At 35.4% G+C, this 25,973-nt stretch overlaps 1 protein-coding gene across 2 annotated transcripts in view; it reads left to right on the top strand.

The window, feature by feature from the left end:
* Positions 1–25,426, top strand: part of Srp72 (signal recognition particle 72) — a 51,170-nt gene extending 25,744 nt beyond the window's left edge. For both annotated transcript variants that reach the window (XM_081768136.1, XM_081768145.1), the window contains exons 10-12: positions 1–62; positions 10,829–11,035; positions 25,167–25,426. The exon at positions 1–62 is cut by the window's left edge and continues 99 nt beyond it. In XM_081768136.1, coding sequence (XP_081624262.1) covers positions 1–62; positions 10,829–11,035; positions 25,167–25,308 — 411 coding nt within the window. In that variant the 3' untranslated portion in view covers positions 25,309–25,426. The remainder of the gene's footprint in view (positions 63–10,828; positions 11,036–25,166) is intronic.
* Positions 25,427–25,973: the final 547 nt, after the last annotated feature.

Here is a 25,973-nt window from a genome sequence, read left to right on the forward strand (position 1 = left end):
ATGGGTTCCAAGATCATTAAGAAGACAACGAAGGTCGAATCATCACCTGCTTCCAAGACTGGGTGCGTAGACTGGATGTAGTAATTATTTCTTCCAGTTAAGTCGAAGTGTCTTGTATAACAGAGCGAAGTCTCAATTAAAAGGACAGAACAAAATACTAACAAGGCGACTGGTAGATATTTTTTTTCCATCATTGCACAATAAGATACAATAATTGAGCAATTAATAATAATAATAAAACAAATGAACAAGAGCTTAAAGCGGGAACAATAAATTTCAAATATAACTTAAACAAGAATCTTGAGTGGTCTTAAAATATGTGATAGACGGTCTGCAAAACATTAAATATACCATGTGTACATAAACACTCTGAGATCATAAACTACGGGCTGAAATACCATTCTCGCACGGAAGAATAGATTGATGGAAGATATTTGAAAGATATATTTACCTCTGCTATCCATTTAGGATGAGTATTTCAGTCGCAGTGAAATTAAGAAGCCCGGCCCCACCCAAGTGCTAACTATTCAGAAATTCAGTACAAGCGATGCAGCTGTTATTATTTGCGAAAAATTTAAAAATTTTCCCCTTAGTATACGCATTTCAATCAAAGTGTAATTATAAAAGTGTAGGTTCATCCAAATGCAACCTATTAAATAAATAAATAAAAAAAAAATAAATAAACAAACATTATACTTGCTATTTTATGAATAGAAAATAAAAGTCAGGATTTAGAAATTACCTCTTTTCCCATTTGAAAATGCTTGAATACGTTTTAACTTACTTTTAATAGGGAGTTCATATACTAAGTTTTGTTTGCCTAATTTGAGAGCCTCGTGAGATACTCTATTTGTATAAATTTTGAATTTCCTCTAGCCTCCTCTTAAGTATATATATGATAAAAGCCCTGCTCAAGGCAAGTGTTAACTATGTTCCAACCTTCATTTCAAACTGCACAGCCGTTTTTCCGTGATGATAAGATAAAACAACATAGATTTGAATGTGAACAGAACTTCTTAGAAGTGGAATTCTAAAAATATCTTGAACATATACTTTTTTATTATTATTTTTTTTAATAAGTAGTTTGTATATCAATCTGTATCTGTCTACTTTTGGTGGCCTCATGAGACACTCTTTTTAAACATAATTTTTTAACTCCCTCCTTTTAGAATACGCATTTTTTTAAAAAAAATTAAATAGCCTACGATCTCTTCCCTTCAGCTACTTCGAAATATGCCAAATCAACAGTGTGGACTTGTGAAGCGAACATACATACATTCAATGTTTTATATAAGATTATAATTTTTTAAAGCTCGCGCCGCTTGGACTTTGTGGTGGACAAACACCGTGCTCGTGGGTTTTCTCGGGGTTCTCCCGTTTCCTCCCACTTTCTTCATTCCACTATTTCACTCCTTTCTCATTATCACCGTCTCCTTTAGCCTAACCGGCATAACGGTGGGACGTTAAACTTAAAGATTTCATTTCATTTTTTTTAAATGATTTTTTAATTGTGTATATTACGAAATTTAAACCAAGGACGGAAAGAACTGCTCAGATGTGGAAAGTGTGGTTGCCAGCGAAAACAATAGATGGCGCTCTGAGCACGCACAAACTCTTCAGACTGGTTTGTGCTGGTTCCCTCTCTTTCGCATGACTTTCGTTTACGGTGTTGTCTTGAAGCAAAGCAATTGTGTGGAATGATTGTTCGTATTGCTATTTAGGTTGATTTCTGCAACTATTAAATAAGTTAGTAACGAATCTGCGGTAACGTAATTGGTGTTTTCAATACTATAAGACCGTATCTGTTAATGTTGTTCAGCGCAGCTTCATACAGCGGTCTCAACATCAGATACCTAATGCGAAGACAATCCTGAAATGTACAGAAATTTTATAGAAAATGGATGTAAATAATCAAAGGGAAGGGCATATAGGTAAACGATCTGTCAATAAGGAAAATGTGGAACATTCGTAAAACTCCTAAGAAATGTGTGCGTAGAGATAATCTTCAATTAAACATCTCTAAGTCTACAGTATCCAACTTTTCAGGTACTCGGCTTAAGGCCTCACCTTTACAAAGTGCATATGCATAAGTTAAAACTTGAAAACGGTCCAAAATTATTTGCTTTGTGTGAACATGTATTGGCACGAATGTAGGATAACTAAGAGCTGTCAGCAAAAGTCACTTTCAGCAATGAGGCGACGTTCCATAACTCTTGAAATGTAAATACCCACAGTATTAGGGTATTGGCAGCTAGAATCCACATTTCATTTTGGAGGTAGCAAAATACTCCCCCAAAATAAACGTCTTTTACTCGTATTGAAACGGAAACTGTATGTCCCATTTTTTTTTCCAAGAAAACTCACTGGCAGGAATTATCTTGATATACTCACTGAATGGCTCTGTCCACAATTGGAAAAAGACAACAACAAAGGCTAACTAGATGGAGCGCTTTGATGCTCGAAAACATTTGAATGAACACCTGGAATGACGGTTAATTAGACGTGTTGAAGACCAAGATAATGTTTTCTATAAGTGGTGACTGAAGTCTCTTGACTTGAAATTCTTCCTTTTATTGGGTTACATAAAAAGTACTGTTCATATGTCTTTTCTACCTGAAAACTTGCGAAAGCTGTAATGTCGTGTCACTGTTGTGATCGAACCCTGCCAGTTGATATATTGGAACTTATCTGGGTTAAGTGGGAATATTGATCTTAGCAGCATGATACGTGGAGCATATGTTGAGTGTCTGTGAAGTTAACAATAAAATTCGTAAATTTCTAATATAACCAGTTTCAATTAAATATAATTAACGGAAGCCACGTTGTATGCGTTTATAATCGCAGTGTGTTTATGCATACACACTGTATTATTTGTTAAAAGGTAATGTGTTAAAATGCCATTATAATACGCGGAATTTTCATTCTGCAGATTCTCTAACTGTATTAAGTGGAGAACGATAGGATAATAATAAACGAGTTTCGTTTCAGAGTGCGAAACTGCAGTAGACTTCAAACTGTGGGAATTCAGTACTTAAAGTATTACATGTGTAACTACTGGTTGCAATAGATTAATAAGATCAAAGATAGTATCTGTTAAGCCCTGTATTCACTTGTTCGACTTAGTCGCACGGCTAATCGACTTTCTGCAGTTGTGACTAAATCGAAGTGACTAGGTCGAATCAGGTCGATGGAATGTGTTCAGTTATTTCAACCGAAATTGAATGCTGCTTGTCGACTCGCTCTTCTCTGGTCGATTCGAAATCGACTGGCAATTCTAAAGATGTCCAAGCGGAAAGTAATTGGAACAATTTTCCGTGTTATATCAGTGTGACAAGAAAAAAGAAAATAAAATGATGTTGGATAAGGAAATGGAGATTAAGAAGAGAGTATTTAGAAGCATCCATATACTTCAATGAAAGAATTTTCAGTGGAAGATCCTTATGTAGGTTTAAGCACTTGTCATAGTTTTCCACTTATAACTCTAAACTTGTAAATATAAAATACACGTTCTCTAGCCCTACATTATAGAGAAAGATTCCCCTGATTTAAATTAATATGGTACACAGTCGTCTTTTATATGGACTCACTCATCGTAACCGTAGTATACCACTTGTAAACATAAAATACTGCCTAAAATACTTACCTAAATTTTGCAAAAATGCTCCACCAGTGAGAATCAATATTCTATTATTCTTCTTGTAGGCTATTTATATTCAGCTTATTTTAACCATAAAATTAACGTTGTTATGACGGTCTATTGGTGAACTTGCACATTACAATATATTAAGAAATCACTAAATAAGAAAAATAATGATTTTTTAATTGACATGATTTTGTAAAATTGCTAAGTTCTTTACTATAATGACCACTAGTAAGTAGAAACCGTGCAGTCCTAGAATCATATGATGATCATTTATTTCAACATTTTTTTTATTTTTTATTTATTTATTTATTTATTTTTTAACTCTTGCAGAAGAGAAGACTTGCATTACTGGATATAGGTCCATTTTAGAAAGGTTGTGTACCTGTTATGGGGACAAATAGAGACTAGTGCCATAAAACTAACATTAAGTACAAAAAGCACTAACCAACTTGCGATAGGTAGCTACTAAAAGCGAGAATGTTATCCAAACTACTCAGGGTAGGAGCAGCGAAATCTTTGTTTAGCACAAAATATTAGATTATTTTTAATAGGTCATATCATAACATTTACTGTTTTACTAATGGAGCTTCGTACTTGCATAATGTAGCGTAAAAAGCAATCAGTTTCATGGAACCAAGCTACCTTTGGTTGGTATATTTCTTCCACACCTACACCCGACCTTTTCGAAGCATTTATTTTTGCAACTTCTCTAATATGTTTAATTTTATTCCGTAAATTCGCAGTTGTAATTTTTAAATTAATTTGATGAATAATTGCTTCTAGTGCTGTTTTTCTAGTAGCAATACTACTGTATTTTCTTTTTGTATTCCATAAGCATTCATTTTTCTCATATAATTCTAAAAGCAGTATCATCTCAGCCTGTACTGAACGGGCCATTTCCAGGACACTTTTCATTTCCGCTGAAAACATTTTGGAATCTGGTTTTTACACAGGCAATCCAGTTGTCTTCGCTAGGCAATCTGATTCAATCGACTCCTGAAAATAGAACATCTTTTAATTCAGTTGACAGTCGATTAGTCGCTTTCGACCAGTAGCCGATTCAGTTGAAGTCCTGTTTACACAGTCGACTGAGTCGAAAGTGACGTCAGTTCAACTGAATCGACCACAAATCGACTAAGTGTAAACGCCCCATTACTTGGACGCCTGGACGCTGAATCTATATCATAAAGCAATTACTCACTATGCCTTACTGTTTTTTTTCTATGACAATAAAGGTTGAAACAGGAAATCATTAATGATGGTTTCGGGAGGAGATAAAACCGACTTTTGGGAAGCAGAATCGATTACAAAAAACAACATCTCGATCTCTCGTACTGTTTTTGCTGTACGGAAATCAGTATTGAAACCGAAAGTAGTAGTAAATTTAAACCACTTCCGGTTTCTGCGGAATGTTTCGGGTTGTGGTGGTATGTACTCTTGAGACATGAATCGTTTGCAGAAAACAGTTTTCGCTATGTAATACCATTTTGCTCTATGACGATAAGCGTTAAAACCGGAAATTTTAATTTGGACCACTTCCGGTTTGAGTAGAGGGTTAATGATATTAGATTAAACTTATTCTTGGAATAATGAATCGATTACAGGAAACCGCATCTTGATATCTCCTACCGTTGTTGCTCTGTGGAAATCAGTATTGAAACAGGATGTAAGATTAAATTTGAACCACTTCCCGGTTTGGGATAGTTATGGTACGTTATCTTGAGGCGCTAAATTGTATTTAAAAAGAAAGAAAAAAAAACCTGCTTCTCGCTATCTGTTACCGTTTCTGTTCTATGGCGATAAATGTTAAAACCGAACATAACTAATTTGAACCACTTCCGATTCTAATAGTGTGTTACGAAGGAGTTGGAACGTATTTTTAGGACGCTGAATCTATGGCAGAAAACTTCGTCTCGATATCTCTTACCGATTTTGCTTTTATACCTGTCGACAGACGGACGGACGAAGCCGTTATGTAAGATTTCCGACACTTAACGCATAGCATAGTTTGAAAGTCTAATAATAATAATAATAATAATAAACAGTGGATGAAGAGGATGTGGTTATTTAATCCGTAATTACCTGGTAAAGTATGTGCTGGGGAATCAGTCTAACACACACAGATAATACGTTTGCAGATTTAGATTAAATTAGTTGTCTAGGTGTACGTGTTGGATCATTGGATAAATGGAAACTCTTTCCACATAAAAATGTGATCCAGTTCAAAAGTTTGTAAAAATTGTAACAGGATGTGATGATAAACAGCGATTTTTTGCAGATGAGTAGAGTGTTATTTTTAAGGTTTGTGTTAGAGTAAAAGGTTAAAGTTTGTAAACAATTTGGTTGATTAGTAGCTGTAGACTATGTTTAAAGTAACGTGTGAATGTGATGTATGAATGGGTAAGGTCCCTGATAAATGATCAATGATAGAAAGAGAAGTGCATCTGAGACTCAGTTTTGAGTTGATGATTATAAAACGGAAGGACCAGGTGTGAATGTAATTTGCATGTGTGTGTGTGTATGTGTCTTGTATCTTCAGATTATTTTAGCTTCGTCATGTATAAGTAAGGTTAGCGATTTTGCAGGTGTATTATGATGCAACTGAATCACTGCAAAACTACTCATCTGTGATAAGCTGACTTGATGAGGAGCAGGTTGACTCCAACTTCATTGAAGTTGTGATGTCCCTGCTTCACTTGGCTTCTGATCCTGTTTATATAACTTGAAAGTATATAACCGATTATAAACTTTTCTTTTTATAATATGCTCTCATTTACATAAGATTCATGTCGTCAATTCATCACACATAAGTTATTCTTAATGGGAAGGGAAAGAATTCGAGAATTAATAGTAGAGCGCTTACCTCTACAGCGAAAGATCGCTGATTCTACACAACCACGTCATGGGCTCTCGCGGAAGTCTTATTTGTTTCTTCCACTGTCTTCTTTCCAGAAACTTGCTCATCAAAATCCATCATTAAACGGACTAATTAAGGCGAGATGATGTCCGTAAAATCAGAAGTTAGTTAAATCGCTGATTATTTTATGAAGAATATTTAAAATAGAATGTTACACCTGAAATTTTGTTGTATATTGTAAATATAAAATATTTAATATATATACCATATTAATAACAGAAACTCCTTAGAACTGTATGGTAAAAGGGTTGTTCCTGTGTGTATACAATTGCCATATTACAATTGCATCCATTGCCTTGTCTTTATAAAATCGGTTCGAAGTTTTCGCCTCAGAATTTTCTTTCCCCACCTATATTTGCCACATTAGTCGAATTCTGTCCGTTAAATCCAAAGTCCGTTCATTCGAAGGCCGTTAAATCGGTGGTTTACTATATGTTTTATAATTTACTTTATATTTGTCTCGTTTAACGTGCAGGAAGTATGTTACATGAAGATTTGTGTAGTTTTATCTGTAGGAGGTCCTACGTGCCTGAATGATCGGTCTTTGCGCCTTTCAAACGAGAAATCCGTGTTCAGTTTTTGGCGACGGTAGATATAGTTCAGATCTTATGTTAAACTGTACGTGCACGTCTTATTTAACCTCGTACCGAGAAAGGACGCTAAACCCAAAGAAACAGTATAAATACAACGTTTGGAAGAGCAACTAGAAGTCCTAGTTAGAATAACAGAATAACAGAACATACTAGCTTCTAAAGTCAGCCATAGAAGTAATTGCACCCTTGACAGCTATAACTCCCTTAGGTCGGGTCCAGTACTTTTTCCTGGTATCGCAAAGGCACGAACAAATGCAATCCAATTTACATGTAACATTTCAAGCCGGCGACGACAGTTGGCAAACCTGTGGAACACTTGAAACAGGTCTTTGCTATGTAGTCGATGCACAAAGAATCTCTATTTTAAAATTTTTCACTACTGTTGGAGTCCAATGCGTGTCGTATATCAAAGACATTATAACTTGTTGTGAGTATAATGTATTATTTCACTATATACTTCATATGAGAAGAAAGGAAAAATATACTATTCATATACGAGTTAGAAAATGGTTTAAATAAACTGAAAATATCAAATCTGGGCCAATTGAAGGATATAAGTTTGTAAATTATTGCCTCAATTTATTGTCCTATTCCAATTCCCCGTCATTCCAACATCTCTTTCCTTGTCCACAGAAGAACTTGTTTATCATTTTGAATATGGATTGAAATTTAAATTGAAGCATGCTAAAAAAGTTCGCCTTGAAGTTGCACAAGAACTGTTTGTTAGTTTAAAATCCTTTCATGTAAGTCCCGACAAACCACTAAGGCTATGAAGAGACTATCGTTAGTTGAGTTAATTAATTTTCTTTATCAGATTGTTTTGTTTAGGTAATATTATTGCTTTATTATTATTAACGATCACTCCAACCCCTATCGTTTCACAAATTCAACCTCTTTCAGTTATTGTGCCCTAAAAGATGTGACTTGTGCGAAAAATACGTTTATACATTGCAAGGGATGTAACTTCCAATTATTTGCCGCAAACTTATCTATCTGACAATAAACAAAACCCAATGTAGAACAGAGGGTTTACATAAAGCAGATTTGATATAATATAAGATGTAGTTGAGCGATTTGGGCGAATAGTTTGTAAATCATGTGTTTGTTTATTAAAATTCCGCAGTAGGTTTTTATGTGCTCCTAACCGAACCAAGAGACTGAGAACATTTCTTCCAATAACTCTTTATCAATGCCGTTATTTTCAAATTCGATCAGGAAACATTATTATACGAGTTGTAAAATGCTATAGCTGAAAGTAAAATATAAATTATTTTAACTGTTCTCTTACTTACTCGAGCTCGTGAAATCAGGGTTCGATTCTCAGTAGGATCTCATGGTTCGGATCCCACGTTAAGTTATGGGTAGGCGTCTCATATAGCCTCGTAGCTGAAAGGGACACTAATCTCTAATTACCCACTATTATCCTCTGAACAATGAGACGCTAGAGGCGGCAAGGGGGCGGGCGCCTACCACTAACTCCCAAAGATGTATCCTAGTGTTGGTCAAGTAATATAAAACTATTACATTCGGTATACAAAATAAATAAATAAAAGTAATAAATAAATAAATAAATAAATAAATGCTGCACGATGGAAATGTCTCTGTCAATCCGCATGCCTCTCTAAGCAGTTAAAGCTGGCGTCGTCACTGCCTCTGAATTGTAACATAATTTAATTTCGCAAGGTTTTCGTAACAAATAGAGTAGTTCGTTTGTTTCTTGTTATGTATTTCCAATTTTGTGGATAAGTACCATGTATAATACCGATTTCTGCGAGGGTAAAAGTCTTAACTCGAATTGAAATTCCAGTACTGTTTCGTAGTGCACTCTAAAGTCATCTCTTATATAAAAATAGTGTTTTGAAAGGACAGTAAATCCCAAGTAATTAATCAATCAAAAACAAAACACAGTAACAAATATAACAGTGTGTCGTAGACAAATAAGAGTAATAGCAAGTACGTAAGTGATAATATCTAGTTTTCTAAAAAGTATTTAGCATTTAGTTATCAACATTAAGAAGACATTTATTGTCATTTGAAATTAACAATTCGGTAACCGTCTGCGTTGTTCCAGCATAATCTGGTCGCTATAGAACTTGCGTTGTTCTGATGAAAAAAAAAAAAAATGTTGCATGTGGTTTTTACTGGCTCCGTTTAACTAACTTAAAACTATTCAAAGAATTCTACTGAAACCGAAATAAATAATAGTATGACCGTGCCAGGTTCAGAATGTACGGTGGATGCATTAACACGTCTCAGCTGAGTTGCCGTAACTTGTGACAGGTCGCTAAAGATATAAGCGGTCTGGCGTTGTCAGCGTAATATACAACACGCTTTCTGGTGACCAGTTCCAACTGTTTCTTTCGAATTGCTAGATGCACTATCGAATCTGTCGTTCGGCCTGGCAGCAGAAGCTCGAGATTCACGATGCTTTGTCACTCGCACCAAGCTCACAGCATAACTTTCTTGGGTGTCAATGTGGACTTTGACACAGCTTCTCCCCACTTTGATCACTATCTTTTTCGAACGTTGTTGTCTTAAGTTGTCCACTTTTCATCGCTCGTGAGCAACCGCTTCAAAAATTGCTCGAGTTTATTACGTTTCAGTAGAGATTCGTAGATAGAAATTCAGTCATTAAATACTTCATGGCACTCAAACGTCAGGGTCCCTTTTGTTGCCAACTTTCTCCAAACTGTTTATGTAGTTTGGGGTGGATGTTTAACCAAATAAAGTTTATATCGCGGATCGAGTTCCATTTAGTTTTCTTTCTTTTCTTTTTTCTTTTTACAAAATAGAATACGTGTATCACTTTAAAATTATTAAGAATTGAAACATTGTAATACGGAAGGTAATGTTACATAATTTTTTTCATTAAATGTGACAAATTTGATAATGTTAGAAAGACACTGTACTGATCGTTGTTCCTGAATGTCGAATGTTATTTCTCTTTAGAATGGAGATAAAATCTACGACTTCTCCCCTCTCTCCCCTTCAATCTTTAATTCGGCTCCAGGGGCTCATCTAGCCGCTTTAAAATGAATACCTTCGACAATCTAGGGAAGTAAAAGTGCTTGAGGAAGGTGGTATTTACTCATTACTGTGGTTCTGATTTCTGAACTGTAGGTCCGCGTTTCATGTAACCCCGGTACTGACAAGAAACACTAAACTTCAACTGACACGCAGTTTTCGTATAAGCCAAAATATCAGTATATTGATATTTTGAAAATAAAGAGACTTGGAAACAGCTATATATATATATATATATATATAAAATGGTTCTGCATGGTTACGGCAATGGATTGAGCTTTTTGTTTATATATGTAGCGTGTAGTTGAATTATTCCGTCCTTACTATGAATCTAATTATACGATATTTCTTGCAGCAGAATTGAGGAGGAGGGAGACTCACTAGTAGAGTGCTTACCTCTGGTGCGACTGATTCGATTCTGTCCCATGTGAGCTTCAGGTGGGCACCATCGTGTCTATAGGTTTTCCCGAGGTTCATAATTTTTCTTCCACATTCTCATTCCACCAGTTCTTTCATAATCTTTCACTTTAATTAAACATTCGTCTCTTTTAGCTTAAAGGGTATAACTGTAGGATGTTAAACATTTTATTTCATTACATTTTGTAGCATGATTTGTATAATTGTCTATTTATATACATTTGCTTTCAACAGGACACCGGGAGATGAACTTATTCAGAAAAAGAAGAAGAAGAAAAGGAAAGGAAAACTGCCGAAGAATTTCGACCCGAACAATCCCCCTGATCCTGAGAGATGGTTGCCACGCCATGAGAGGGCAGGATACAGAAAGAAAAAGGATCGGAGGAATAAAGAAGTGGGGAAAGGAACTCAGGGGGCAGCTGCCGGTGCAAGTGATGTGTAGTAAGTAGTTGAAAAGTTTACTTTTCTGATTCGGGCAGAGGGCTTCTTTTGTGTCAGTATCTTGTTTCCCTTTCACTAGGAATAGTTGAGTTGATGAGAGAAGAGTTTGTGGCAAGACATAAACGAAATCTGATTAGAGAAAAGTATAAATAGCGAAATTAAACGAGACTCCCAGTTGGTATAATAACCCATTTATAAAGTCTCGTAAATTGATACTAGAGCACGTGAATGTAGTTGCTGATTTTTGACTACAATACTGTTATTGATTATAAGACAGAATTCTTTAAAAGAATCGTAAATATCAAATGCTGGTTATTAATTTTGTGATCTTTTACATGTTCAGGAAGAATAGTTTACAATGTCATTTCAAATCACCCAGCCATTTGATTATAGAATTGGATGAATCGTATGTATGTTAATTAAACCATATTCCAATATGAAGGCCCTACTCTGTGATTAGTTTGTATGCATTTCAGACTACATCGAAGTGAAAGAGTTCTTGAAATATATATTAGAATTACAAACTAAACGAACTTTTCTTACGTTCAACATAACTATGGAAAGGGTATCAAGACCATACATGGACTGCTAATGAGTCAAATGATGCTATCGGTACAAGGAAATAGCAACATCCCTTTGTCTCGAGAAGATCCAAGAATATTCAGCTGCTATTCTCTTAAATACTGTTACCCATAGCTCTTTTAGGCTTCCAGGGAAAAAAAGTATTGGTTTTGTTTGCCATATACAGGGTGTCTCAAAAGTCTCCTGACATAGGGTAACTGTTATTACCAGAGTTACAACAAAATGCAAGAGGGGAAACCGTCTCCAAATGTGATGTATTCAATTTAAAGTAAATATTTTTTTTTTTTAAATCGGACGAGCCGTTCGAGCTGTACACATTTTATGCGCCCAATGTTAAATGAAAATGCAACGTTGCCGTTTACCTGGACCCACAACATAAGAGGTGGATAAATTTTGTAAGAGTATGGTGTGTGGGGACATGTTTGAAATGGAGATTGGCCATCGACACGTTAACATAAAAGAGAGTAGCTTCATTCATTTATGTTGTAGATCCAGGTAAATGGCAACCAGGTAATTGTATTTCAGGGTGTCTACTTTGAATTATATTGGAAATTAATTTTGATACTGGAAATACTTGAATTATACTGAGATTTAATTTTGATACTGGAATTTTGATCCACATACTAGAAAAACCATGAAGTTGGTAATTTGTCAACAATACTTTTTTTTGTAATTGTTTTAGTAGTCTTAGAAACAATTTATATCCATTGAGATTGTAAATTTTTCCAAAGCAATAGTGATGGGTCGTTACTTGCGGGGTCGTTACAAAGTAACGACTCTTCTTGAGTACTCAAAGGAACGAATACTCAAAAGAACTCAAAGGACTCGGATTCATTTCTGAATCTTGCGAGTCCATGGACTCAAAGTATTCATTTGGATTCGGATGTAAAGTTAGACATATGATTCCTGGATTCAATTCACATCTACATTGGAGGGATTGGCAAGATTTAGTAACGAATACTCACACGAAATAGTAGACATAAAGACACGTTGGAAGCTACAACGACTCACCAAAGGTAGTCGTCAACCCTGGTTCGGCTAATAATATAAGTATATCTTTAGTGGCAATAATTGTTTACACCTTAAAATATCTTCCGTAATTATATTCACTAGTATTATCACCTTTTATACTGAAATTACAAGTCCATGATAAGTATTAGATAATTTATTCGTTGATTCCCTTTTAACGTATATTCACACAAACTGTCTTGCAATCATACATGTTCATTAAGTATCTATAAACAACTACATAGCAACCAACTATACAATAATAATGTATATTTCTTACATCTTAAAAACATTCTTCTTTTGTTATCTTTAGTTAACATTATATCAGGTATAGTGCTTGTGTAGAAGCACTTTCTGCCCAAGATACAAGTAATTATCAACCGATACAAAGTATCTCGTTGTATAAAATGTCGCCCGATAATGGGACTAGATATAAAAGTTACAAGGTAGCTTGACTTTTATATTTAAGAACCACTGGTCCGTTTATAATAATGATATTATATTAATTATGTACTTTACATTTTGATCGACCCTCGTATATAACTTTATTAAGTTTCCTTCATCTAAATACATTTATAATAAGTCTTTTATTTCATTAATATTTATCTTTTATTATAAAACTTCGTCGCTTACTAATATAATCAACGAAGGGTGCGAAGTCAAAAACGTAAGAAATAATTTCATTTTAAAACACATTACAATGATCAACAGTTTCAATCATTATTAAAAACGGTGATGATAACAATGTTTGATCTTTCTAAGGCGCATTATATAGTAATTACTTTAGATGATGTTTTTAATGTATACATCGTATCAATAAGGCGTCATAATACAGAAGAATCTTATGCGAGTAACATATAAGGTGGCGCATGTAGACAGTCGTCGGATAATTAGCTTAATAGAATGAACCTTATACTTAACATAATCTTTGACAATTAAGTTTCAACACAAATCAATATAATATAAATAACCTTTGCTTTTAATCAATTATGAATCGAACTATAATTCTTCACGTTAACAAGAAAGAATTAAAATCATTTGAAAATTATCATTTTTTGAAACAGAAGTAATAAAGCATCTACGGGTCCATTACCTACTCCTTTAATGTGTTGTACTTCAAAGTCATAAGGGTTGTTTTCATTATTGCCATTAACACATAAATTTGAAGATAAATGTTCATAAGAATCTATAGCTGATATGAGTTTAACCCTTACTACATCAACTGCAGTCAGTTTAAATTCGTACTTGCATATGATTCTAATAAAGTACATTGTACTGCACAATCGTGATTATGTCCCGCATTGTTATTCTGTACAGGAATTGTGTCAATATCTTGATTTTGATACGAAGTGCCATCTCTTGAATTACGATTACGTCTATCCATGTAGTTTACTGTATTTCTGGAGTTTCGCCATGTATTTCGTCTATTTTTGAATCTACTTTGGTTATACGGTCTGACATAAGGATTGTCACGATTAATTAGGTTAGGTGGATTCCCAACATATCTTTGCCTATTTTGCTCGTTCTGATTGTTTAAATTTGCTCGAATTAGGTTATGTTCCGTATTGTCTGCATTACGGATATTTAGATTCCGAACAGGTACAAGGTGATCTGAATTGTTTTTAATTTTACCTATTCCCGCTTGATGATTCAGAGCCTGGTATTGAGTTTCATAACATTGGACAAGCATTAATAGGTGATTAAAACTCATGCATTGCGTAGAAAACAGGATTTGTTGTAATTTAAACGGTAGTAGATTTCGAATAGAAGCAATCACTCTAGATTCCGATTGCAACGGATTTACGACTTTTAATTCGTTATACGTATTTACAACAAAATCAACAACAGATTTGTGCAAGCGAGGATTAAAAGGTTGGTTTCTAATCGTGGCATCTCTGTTTGCAAGTAAAAAGTCGTTTTCGTAATTTGCAATCAGCGCGGCTTTGAATTCCTCATATGTATTGACATGATCCCGTACTGCTTTAAACCATAAAGAACATGGTGGGAGTAATAAATGAGGGATTAGTTTCATATATTGCGATTTATCTATACACATTATACTGCACTCATCCTGAAATTTTTCTAGGAAAGAAGTAGCATTTTCATTACATTTACCACTAAACTTACTCATAGCACGTATTTCGCTCATCTTTACACTTAACTTTACATTCCTTTCACCATTTCGTGTTCGTGTTGAGTGACAATTTCTACCTACTGTGTTATGCGTGGTTCCACCATCTCTTTTCCGCCCATCTGTATTCCTTGGATGAATTCTTTCCAAAATAATGTCCTCATCGGATGGATTACTTGAAGAAGAGATAACGTAAGGTCCACGTCGATCTGCTGGTGAATGCGAGGGCATCTCTTGTGAACAAGGGAACTCCAAACGATCATTAACCATGTTGTTGTGGTATGCGTTGTCCTTAATCTGTAACGTCCTAATTTCCTCTTGTAAGGTAGATATCAATTGAGTATTTGCACGTGTTTGATTAGAATTATCAGTGACCTGAATCTTTTGCTGACGAACAGAAGATTCTATTACTTCCAAATCCTTTTTTACACAATTGACTTCTTGGATTACATGGTTGTAATTATCCTGGCAATCTTCAGATAATCTTTTTAGCTTTTCATCAAACTGTAATGTGATGTCTCTCACCGCCTGGATAACAGATTGTTTCGTCTCTTCTGATTTTTGATCTATTTGCTCTAATCCTCTACTCAATTCTTCTGACTTTTGATGTATGTGCTCCAATCGTCTACTTAATTCTTCATATTGTCTACTTGATTCTTCGGATTTTTGCTGGACCGTTTGTTTTAATTCGTTAGACATCTGCGTTAAATTTTGTTCCAGTCGTTGTTCTTGTCGCTGTAATGCTAGTATAATTCTGTCTTCTAATGTCAACATTCCAGGTGCAATAGGAGCTGTATTCTGCCTGTTGTCAACACTGTCAACAGTTTCATTCACTACTGTCTCATCAATCATGATTATTCTTGGGATTACTCTGCCACTTCTAAGAACGGTTGAGTTCGTATTCATGAACCTTCTTACTGAGGTAAATTCACCCTTACTTTAAACTTCGGGATATGAATTTACAAGAATCCCGGGTGAGGTAAACCAAAAATTTTACAACGACTCACCAAAGGTAGTCGTCAACCCTGGTTCGGCTAATAATATAAGTATATCTTTAGTGGCAATAATTGTTTACACCTTAAAATATCTTCCGTAATTATATTCACTAGTATTATCACCTTTTATACTAAAATTACAAGTCCATGATAAGTATTAGATAATTTATTCGTTGATTCCCTTTTAACGTATATTCACACAAACTGTCTTGCAATCATACATGTTCATTAAGTATCTATAAACAACTACATAGCAACCAACTATACAATAATAATGTATATTTCTTACATCTTAAAAACATTCTTCTTTTGTTATCTTTAGTTAACATTATATCAGGTATAGTGCTTGTGTAGAAGCACTTTCTGCCCAAGATACAAGTAATTATCAACCGATACAAAGTATTTCGTTGTAAAGCAAATGGCTATTATAGTGCGCATGCGTTAAGAGAAAACACCTTCTTTGCTTGATTCTTCTCCTTGTTGAGTGCTCTCTCCTCTTCTCCCTTATGCACGCTTCGTAAACAGGAAGACGAAGCTAAACTGTTTTCCTCCTCCCCTTTCTCTAATCCAGCGGTCTGAGAATCCATGGCTTTGCCCATACAAGGGGACAAACAACAAAGTAATAAAAGAAGTGTGGTGCCATCTATTCTCTAGTTATATACAAATTGTTTTTAAATGTATATACAACTATTTACACTGGCAGTCTTTTTACATATGTGCATATAAAAACAGAATTTGGGAGACTTTGGAAGATTGTAATCACCAGCGTGCAGTTAGTACCCCCCTCACAAAAAATTTAAAATTATTTTTATGTCAATCGTTTGATCATATGTTCAACAATTTTTAACGTTGGATTAGGTATGATCAACAATTTTTAACGTTTGATCAGCTTTACTAACATAAATATAAGCTATATTTAGTAGGGGGGACAAACTACACACTAGTCTCCTCTTCACGCCAGATTCGGAATTTTTCGATGCCAATTGTTCGATCAGGTTTGATCAATTTTACTAACAGAGAAATAATGGTTAGAAAATGGGGGCCAGTCAGTGGCGTAACTAAAGGCTTGGGGGCCCTCCCGCAGACAGTGTGGAGCGGGGCCCCTTCTCTATGTCCCAGTTCACGTTTTGGGGCCCTCTGATGACTTGAGGCCCTCCGCAATGCGGGGTTTGCGGGGCCTGTATTTACGCCCCTGGGACCAGTCCTCCTACACCTCCGATTCGACTTTTTCTTATGTCAATCGTTTGATCAGGTATGATCAACAATTTTTAACGTTTGATCAGCTTTAGTAATATAAATATAAGCTATATTTAGTAGGGCAATAACTATACCCTAGCCCCCTCTCCGGCTATGGCTTAAGGAACCAGATAGTTCATGGCCGTAGAAACAAAATGTCTCCATCTGTTGCTATTTTGAGCAGCTCCAATTCAATTTTAATCCTTATACGGCTGTGTTCTAATTGTTAAATAATACTTTTATTATATTTGTAATAAGCAAAATCGTTTTGAAATACAATTATTAGAATTAAGTTGATGTAATATTTAAAAATACCGCAAAGGTAACACAGTTTATCATTTAATGCCGTTGAATTCATTGTTCTAGTCGCTTTCGTCACATAGATTTTTTGAATCATAATTTGTGGTAACACTGCAAATGCCTACAGATATCAACGCTAATGGTTGTTTTTATGCATCTTTTCTGGTGCATAACTCCATTATCTATGATTATGGTTATTCACATTGCAGTATTTGCTTTCATTCTTGGCAAACTAATGGACAAAAGAAAAAATGTTAAAATGTCATCAGATTCGACGTATTAACGGCTCTCAAAGATTCTATTTTATCCTTAGGATTATAGGATTAGGAATTAGGTTTCTGGGCTTTCAGCATGGATGGCCAAGTTTGCCCGTCATTAGGGATGATGTCCTCGGCTAACCGAGGGAAGGGGAAGGAAGGAAGCGGCCTAGGACCTATATGTTCGGTATCATCCCGGCATTTGTCTGGTGTGAATGAGGAAACCCCAGGGAAATCCAATCAGAATGACTGGCCTCAGAAAGATTTTACACTTTTTGACCGAGTGTCCTTCACCGGGAATAGAACCCGGGACCGCTCACACCAAAGGCGACAGAGTGTTAGCGACTACGCTATGCGGGGCCACTCTTACAATTCTTGCGCAGAAAGTACCGGTACCTTAAATTTTTGAACCTTGTCGAATTTGTCACTTGTAGTCAGTATGCGAATTAATTTATTTCCCAATTTCTATTTAGTCACGGGAGATTTCAATTTTTCAGGGGGAGGAATTCCCCGGTATTCTCCACATAGTCAGCACACTGCTTGTAGCTGCTGTTTGTAAAGGCTTGATTTGTAGTGGAGGACAGAAAGTTTTGCGTTCTACATTTTTTAAATCTGAAATTTCATTCTATTTTCCCGATAATTTCTTACGTTCGAAGGGTTAATTCACTTCAAATCCATGTAACTAACCAATACGATCTTTAAAAAAAAATATAATACAGTGAAACACAGCCCTTCATTCTTTTATTTAGCCGCCCCGCAGTTATTCACAATAGTATTATCAAACTTATGGCAGTTCTGCGTCGGGTGTTCATTAAGAAAAAGAAGAATGAAAACAACTATTTTGCACCACTCACTGGGGTCACTCCCTCTAAAGAGGATGAAGCGGGAGGTGCTATTTTCTTTTTAAAGTCAGTTGCCTAAAAATATTATTTCCTTTTCTCCCTTTCACTCACCCGAAGCAGAATTCTACTTGATTGGTTTATGATTGTTATACTGTCGAAGATATACGAACTACTACGAAGCCAAACTGTAACTGAATACACTTGCAAAAGCGAGGAGTAAGCTTTTGAAAACGTGTTTGAGTACGGGTAATCAGAGTTGAGGGAAAGAAACCCAAAAGGCAACTGAGTACAGGGATTCAGAGGGACACATGAGTCCTTGTAATCAAAGTAACGAAAGTAGTCGTTACTTTTTATGATTCCTTGAACTCAACGAATCCAAAGGAATCAGAATTCCCATCACTACAAAGCAAGAGTTGTTGTTGTATGCATTTTGTAATTAGATATTTAAAGCAATGGGTGGAGTAGAGGGCTGTGAGAAAAGTTAGGAGGCTCTTTAAAAATATTTACAAAATCATCTATCTATTAAAATGCTACAGTACCAATTAAGAGCGACCGAGCTCTAACCTATAACCTTAGCTTTCAAACCTTTGATTTACGATTATTTGTGATTTCACGTTTATAACAAAGACAAATATTTTTAAAAGAGTGTACTTTAAATAAATTACTTAAAGAAATATTTTTCACAAAGTTCATCCTTTTAAATTATTGTTCCAAGGCCTTTGTCTTTAATCAGCCTTCTCCGAAATAAATGCAAATGAATTGTGCTGCCACCTTTGGAGCTCTTTTAAACTACATGTATATGTTTGTGTCCAATACTTTCGACAATGAGATCTCGGAAACTACAGGCTCTAGAAAGATGACGTTTTCACTGATCGATTGCAAATTTCATGTAGATTGTCCAGTTCTAATTGAATATTTAAAAAACATGGGTACTATTTCTTTATTACATTTTTACGGGTACATTGGAAGTGTTGAAATAATAATAATAATAATAATAATAATAAAAAAAAAACTAAAGCATCACATCCTAAGCATTATACATTCCAACACCTTATTGTTGTATATAGGGGTTATATATGTCTCCGGCGTTTGTTTTATGGCCAAATAATAATGGAAAAGGAAGGATAACCATTTCTCCAGTCTAAGGTGAACCTTTTTTTGCGGAGTGTTTTGCCCAATGAACACCATATATAACTGACATTATAATTAATTGTGTATGTAATGTATTTGCTTATTACATACTGCATGCAAGAAGAAAGAAAACACTGGTCATACATGAATTAGAAACTCCAACCGAAAGCAGGCTTAAATCTTGCAAACGGTGCGAGACATTGAGAAAAAATAATCCAAAAAGGTCTCCCCTTTATGATACCCCTTGGCTTTTTTTTTTTTTTAATCAATACGTCTTTCACTTGTGTCTGTAAAGGGACATGTACAGATGTTGTAAGGAATGATAAGGAGATTTATGCTCATATGTGAATGATGCGCTGTGTAGAGAGCGCAGGTTCAGCTAGTTGTATTTAAAAAAAAAAAAAAAAAAAAAAAAAACTAAATTTATTAAAAATAAAATATTCTTTTGATGGTAAAACAATTACAAACCTGAAATCATCAAGAGTGTGATTATTCCTAAAGAACTTTTTTTTAAAAAATCATTGTATTAGGTACAGGAATTTTGCTGATATACTGAATATACTGGAAATATACTGGAGTTTTGAAAATGAAACTCAGTAGGGTGCCTTCCATTTCAACTCAGGCAAAAAAATATAAAATTGTACCATCACCATCTCAGATATTGTTGAAACTTTTTTTTATAGCAACTAGACGTGTTTTTAAGAGACCCATATCTTTTTGTTTTGTCGAAAAAAATTTTCCCGCCAAGTAATGGGCCATTAAAGACCGGGAGTACAATTTATGAATTGTAGAAGACATGGAAAATTGTCAACTTCGGAGCTTCACCATTCGGCTATGGAGACAGGTAGAGTTATAATTCTTGTTGTGGTATGTACATAGGGATATAAATAAACTATATTTTATTATAGTTTGGTTTGCACATGCGTATCTTTTTGTACATAAATTAACAAATGAACGTAAATTTATCTGAAAAGTCGAAGTTTGCGAATTTTTTTCGAGCACTTCCGGTTCGAATTTTAAAATTCTGTTTTCACGGTTGGTAAGACCTAGCTACCCGCTTTCCGAAACAATTTTTGTATCGCTTCTGTGTGCAACCGTTTTGTCGCAAAAAATTCGAGAATTTGTAAAATTTTCAAAAATCGCCATTTTTGTGCGCCATTTTCTCAAAAACACCATCTTTTAAAATTCTGAAATTTTGTCAGATGGTTCGACTTTACATGAATAATAAACACACCAAATATCATTCTCGACCAATGCTTCATGGATTAACTGCAGCCTTTTAAAGTTGAAATTACAATTACGAAACTCACAAATTTCAAGTTCACTTACTTAAAATGGTCTTCGGAAACAAAATTTCACTGATTTTTTTTTTAAATTTTTTACATGGACCAATCATTTGCTTGGTTGGTGTCTTCTTCGCTAATCCGTGCATGTGCTCCAATAAGTGTTGGCTCACACAACTCGTCCAGGAGTGGATCTAGGGGGAAGAAACTTTTTTATTTTATATATAAATAAAACCGATCTTAGAGTTTGGAGTTCTTAAAAGTAGCTCTAAGTAGCAGTATTACCCCCCCCCCCCCTTACAGAAGTCCGTCCTGGATCCGTCCCTGCGTAGCACATTGTCGATAGTCACAAATGCTGAAGGTCCATGTGGAAGCATAAACAGCACTTCAACTTCACGTAATTCATAATATTTCTGCTACGCACCACTGATTATCATACATATATGTATATAACAAAAGTTCCTTTTTGCAGATTTCTTAAATCTACACTTTGAATTGCAGAAGTTCGATTTTGGGGGAAGCATGAAGTTAATTCATGGTGACCCGTTACTGCCATAAAAACTTCGCCATTTTCCGAAAGCCAAAGATGACTTCGTTGAATACCAGTTACCGGTCGCATACTTTCCCTTTTTTCTTCCGGTAGTCGTCGAATTCAGTTCCAGGCAACAAAACGAGAGTAATACCCGGAGTTTGTACTTGCACTATACTCACGAATTCTTCTACGGTTTTAGTGGGAGCGCGGTGGCTCAGTGTTAGAGCGTTCACCTCCGGTGCTTGGGGTCCCTGGTTCGATCCCAGATCGCGCCGTGTGGGCTTTGTGGTGGACAAACACCGTGCTCGTGGGTTTTCTCGGGGTTATCCCGTTTCCTCCCACTTTCTGCATTCCACCATTTTATTCATTTCTCATAATCACCGTCTCCTTTAGCCTAACCGGCATAATCGTGGGACGTAAAACTTAAAGATTTCATTTCATTTTTTTCTTCTGTGGTTTTAATACTGTGTATCTGTATTTGCCTAAGTTTATGCCGCGTTGCCACATTCTTTACGCCCCCCCCCCCCCCCTCAATACCGTCGCAGAGACCCTTGCATGGCCGGTTTCACTGCAAAACCACTGCTTTATCGGACCTCTCTGCCTCTGGAACATCTGAAAGCTATTTTTAAAGTGGGATGCAGCACCATCAGAAATCACTGACACGATTTGGGAAATTGTAGACACTTATTTTCTCGTATTCAAACCTTTTTCTATAAAATATATTTTCGCTTTTCTTCGAGTATTTTTAGAATCTTGTCTATGGCTATGAGTACATAAGCCGAATCATGTGTTTTATCGTCGTTTATTACATCAAAACTGTCAGTTGTTTCATATTCCGGTGATAACTCTGAATTTCACTTTGCAGAATAACAGTCCAGTTTTCAGCAAAGTCCATATGATGTACGGTAAAATAGAATTTGTATCTTGAAATTTTATACGGTGATTTTCGGTAGCAATTAATTCTCTTTGATTTTCTTGATGTAGTTATGAATTACAATTCTTACAGTTAAACCAGCAATGTACGATACGAAAACAGAAAGTGGCACAGTTTTTTAACGAGATTATTGTTTTCCCATATGGCATACGTAACACTTTCATTTTCATCAGGATCAATAATTAAAGACTCCACACTTATTCCTTCCACTCCAGGACATTCACCACATTCTTGAAGAAGACAGTTGTCATTTTCTACGGATCATACTACTAAAGGAAATAGGTCACTCATGACAGCTTCAATACAGGCTGCACCTTTGATTTGTAGCAACGCAGTAGCAGCTAACTTAAAATTTGCACAATATATATATATATATACACACACACACACACACACACACACACACACACACACACACACACACACACACACACACACACGTGTACACACACACACACATACATACATACATACATACATACATACACACATACATACATACATACATACATACATACATACATACTTCCCTCGCAGGTTGCGGACTGACCCACTTTAGTCGAATACTGTAAAATTCCGAGTGACCCATTCTTATGTTGGGATTGTTCTGTTTAAAAAGCAGTAAATTTCTTTGGAACGCGTAAGAAAACGTTTCGATTTTTTAAAACTTTTTGTCCTTTTTCAATCACTGTAATGACATCGCACTTAATTGTGACTTTGTCTGGAGCATTCCAAATCATCACTGAGGTAATAGTTCAGGCTTTTTGTAGATCATCAGAATTTATTGGATGACCGTTTCAAGTAAAGTTAAAATTTGTGTGTTTCGTAATCATAATTTCCACCTCAAATTATTTCGGTTTAAGAAAACGAAGGATTAGGGGGAGGTTCATTTTACTATTTGAGAGAGCCTTCTTGATCAAAATAATGAAAAAAACAGTCAAGAAAACCTTCTATTCTTCATTTAATGAATGTGAACCACAAACATCATCAAATCATTGAACTTTTATTGTTCCCAGTGTTGCTAACTGTAACATCAAAGTTAATAAAACTTCGCTAACTTTAAAAGGCTGCAGTTAATTCATGAAGCATTGGTCGAGAATGATATTTGGTGTGTTTATTATTCATGTAAAGTTGAACCATCTGACAAAATTTCAGAATTTTAAAAGATGGTGTTTTCGAGAAAATGGCGCACAAAAATGGCGATTTTCGAAAATTTTACAAATTCTCGAATTTTTTGCGACAAAACGGTTGCACACAGAAGCGATACAAAAATTGTTTCGGAAAGCGGGTAGCTAGGTCTTACCAACCGTGAAAACAGAATTTTAAAATTCGAACCGGAAGTGCTCGAAAAAAATTCGCAAACTTCGACTTTTCAGATAAATTTACGTTCATTTGTTAATTTATGTACAAAAAGATACGCATGTGCAAACCAAACTATAATAAAATATAGTTTATTTATATCCCTATGTACATACCACAACAAGAATTATAACTCTACCTGTCTCCATAGCCGAATGGTGAAGCTCCGAAGTTGACAATTTTCCATGTCTTCTACAATTCATAAATTGTACTCCCGGTCTTTAATGGCCCATTACTTGGCGGGAAAATTTTTTTCGACAAAACAAAAAGATATGGGTCTCTTAAAAACATGTCTAGTTGCTATAAAAAAAGTTTCAACAATATCTGAGATGGTGATGGTACATGCTCTGCCTGAATTGAAATGGAAGGCACCGTAGACACCCTGTATTTTCATTTAATATTGGACGCATAAAGAGTGTACAGCTCAAACGGCTCGTCCGATTTAAAAAAAATCTTTCACTTTATATTGTAAACATCATATTTGGTGACAGTTTCTTGTTTCACATTTTCTTGTAACTCTGATAATGACAGTTATCCTATGTCAGGAGATTTTTGAGACACCCTGTATATTACCATGGTAGGTGGTTGAACTTTTTCAGAACCACTAATTGAGCGTAGACTAGGAGTTCTCGCGGCATTCACACACTGCAAAAATGGGATAGCCATTACCAGTTCCTCTTGATTTCCAGCCATTAAATATTTTCTCGCTATAAATACAGCAGGTATACCTACTTGCTTGTTATGATATCTCCGAAGTGCGCTTTGTGAAGTAGCACCTTGTTGAGGACCAAAAAACATACAATTGCAATTACGTGCATTCTCTTACGTGGTAATACCCAACGGCCGATAGATCCAACCATGTGTGTTCCTTTCTCGCCTAAAAAAAGCTAGGCATAGCTAACCGACGAATTCAAAGATGCTGTACTGCATGTTTTATTTAATAGTTTTTAGATAACTCACTACTAGTAATAGAAAAATATACGAGGGTGCCGATTTAGGCTACCTTTTTTCAGACATTAATTTGATAGGTTTCAGAAAAAAAACTTCACAGCTTCAACTACGTCAGATCTATCAACTTTCCACTGCCAACTGGACATAAGAAACTTGTTTAACTTCTTATATTAAATAATTAAAAATGGCAAGTTCTAATTCTGCCAAATATACGACTGAAAAACGAAATGGAGTGCCGGATTTGGCTACTTTCCTATAATAATAATAATAATAATAATAATAATAATAATAATCAAAATTGGTGTTTCAAGTATCATCTTTAGAAACTTCTAGTATATATACGAGCTGGAAAGTAAATAAATCGTGACTACTAATAGCTCTGACAGTTATAAGTTTTAGACTAGCCAGTGTTGTCAGTTTCTACTGCAGTAGGTATTTGCATATTGTGAATGATACTTTTTGTTATTTACCTTATAATAGGTAGCATTCCTCCCCAAGACATGTAGCATGTACAGTCGCTTCGTCTCATGCGTTTTTTTGTTATTGAAGCAGATGAATAGATCTGAGATTTTTTTTCCTTTTACCAACAGCGACATGAGCAAGATGCAAGGACAACAAACGAAACCATCACCTGTTCCTCACGGAAGTCCAGCACCTGAAACTCCCGCTGGTCCTCGTCAACAACAGCGCAAAGTCCAACAAAAGAAGAAAAAGAAAGGTGGCAAGTGGTGAAGCTGACGAGTGGGTCACATAAGGGTTGAGAGGTGTCACATGGTGTGAAGGTTATTTTGTTGGTCTGTGTCTTGTTTTGTTGAAATTAAACTTGTATATAAAAGTTTAACAAAAGTTATTATTAATTTGTTTTCTTCTTTTTCACCTCTTTAACTAAGACTATGAAGGAACAAAGAATATGAACCCAAATCATAATTTAACCTCATAGTTCATCAGAGATGTATTGCTTGCCACAATGAACTTCCTTTTGTTCACGAAACCACTTCCTATAGAAGATTTTTTTTTTGGGGGGGGGGGGTATAGTCTTGTAAAATCACTACATTCTCACCTATAGGTGGAATTAAATCAAACAAATATGGATTTTCTCTGGCTAATTGAGATTTAGGATCACGGTTATTTAGGATCAAAGTATTAAGAGTTTCCCACGTAATGTCACCAGAATATGGCCTTCTAAAGCGAGGTGGGTGGACATTTTTTGAACAAGACTGTGCATCCATAAAAGTAAAAATATCTCTTGCTGAATCTCCAATATATTTATATATATAAAAGACCACATCAGTATCCGGACTGGTGAAAGTACATTAAAGAGCAACTATCCATATGTATAGTCTGATTTTAAACGAAAGTCGTACTAAGAATGTGTGTGTGAGATTCGAACGAAATTT

Source organism: Thermobia domestica, chromosome 1, assembly GCF_964235325.1.
Source record: "Thermobia domestica chromosome 1, izTheDome1.hap1.1, whole genome shotgun sequence".
NCBI lineage: Eukaryota > Metazoa > Arthropoda > Insecta > Zygentoma > Lepismatidae > Thermobia > Thermobia domestica.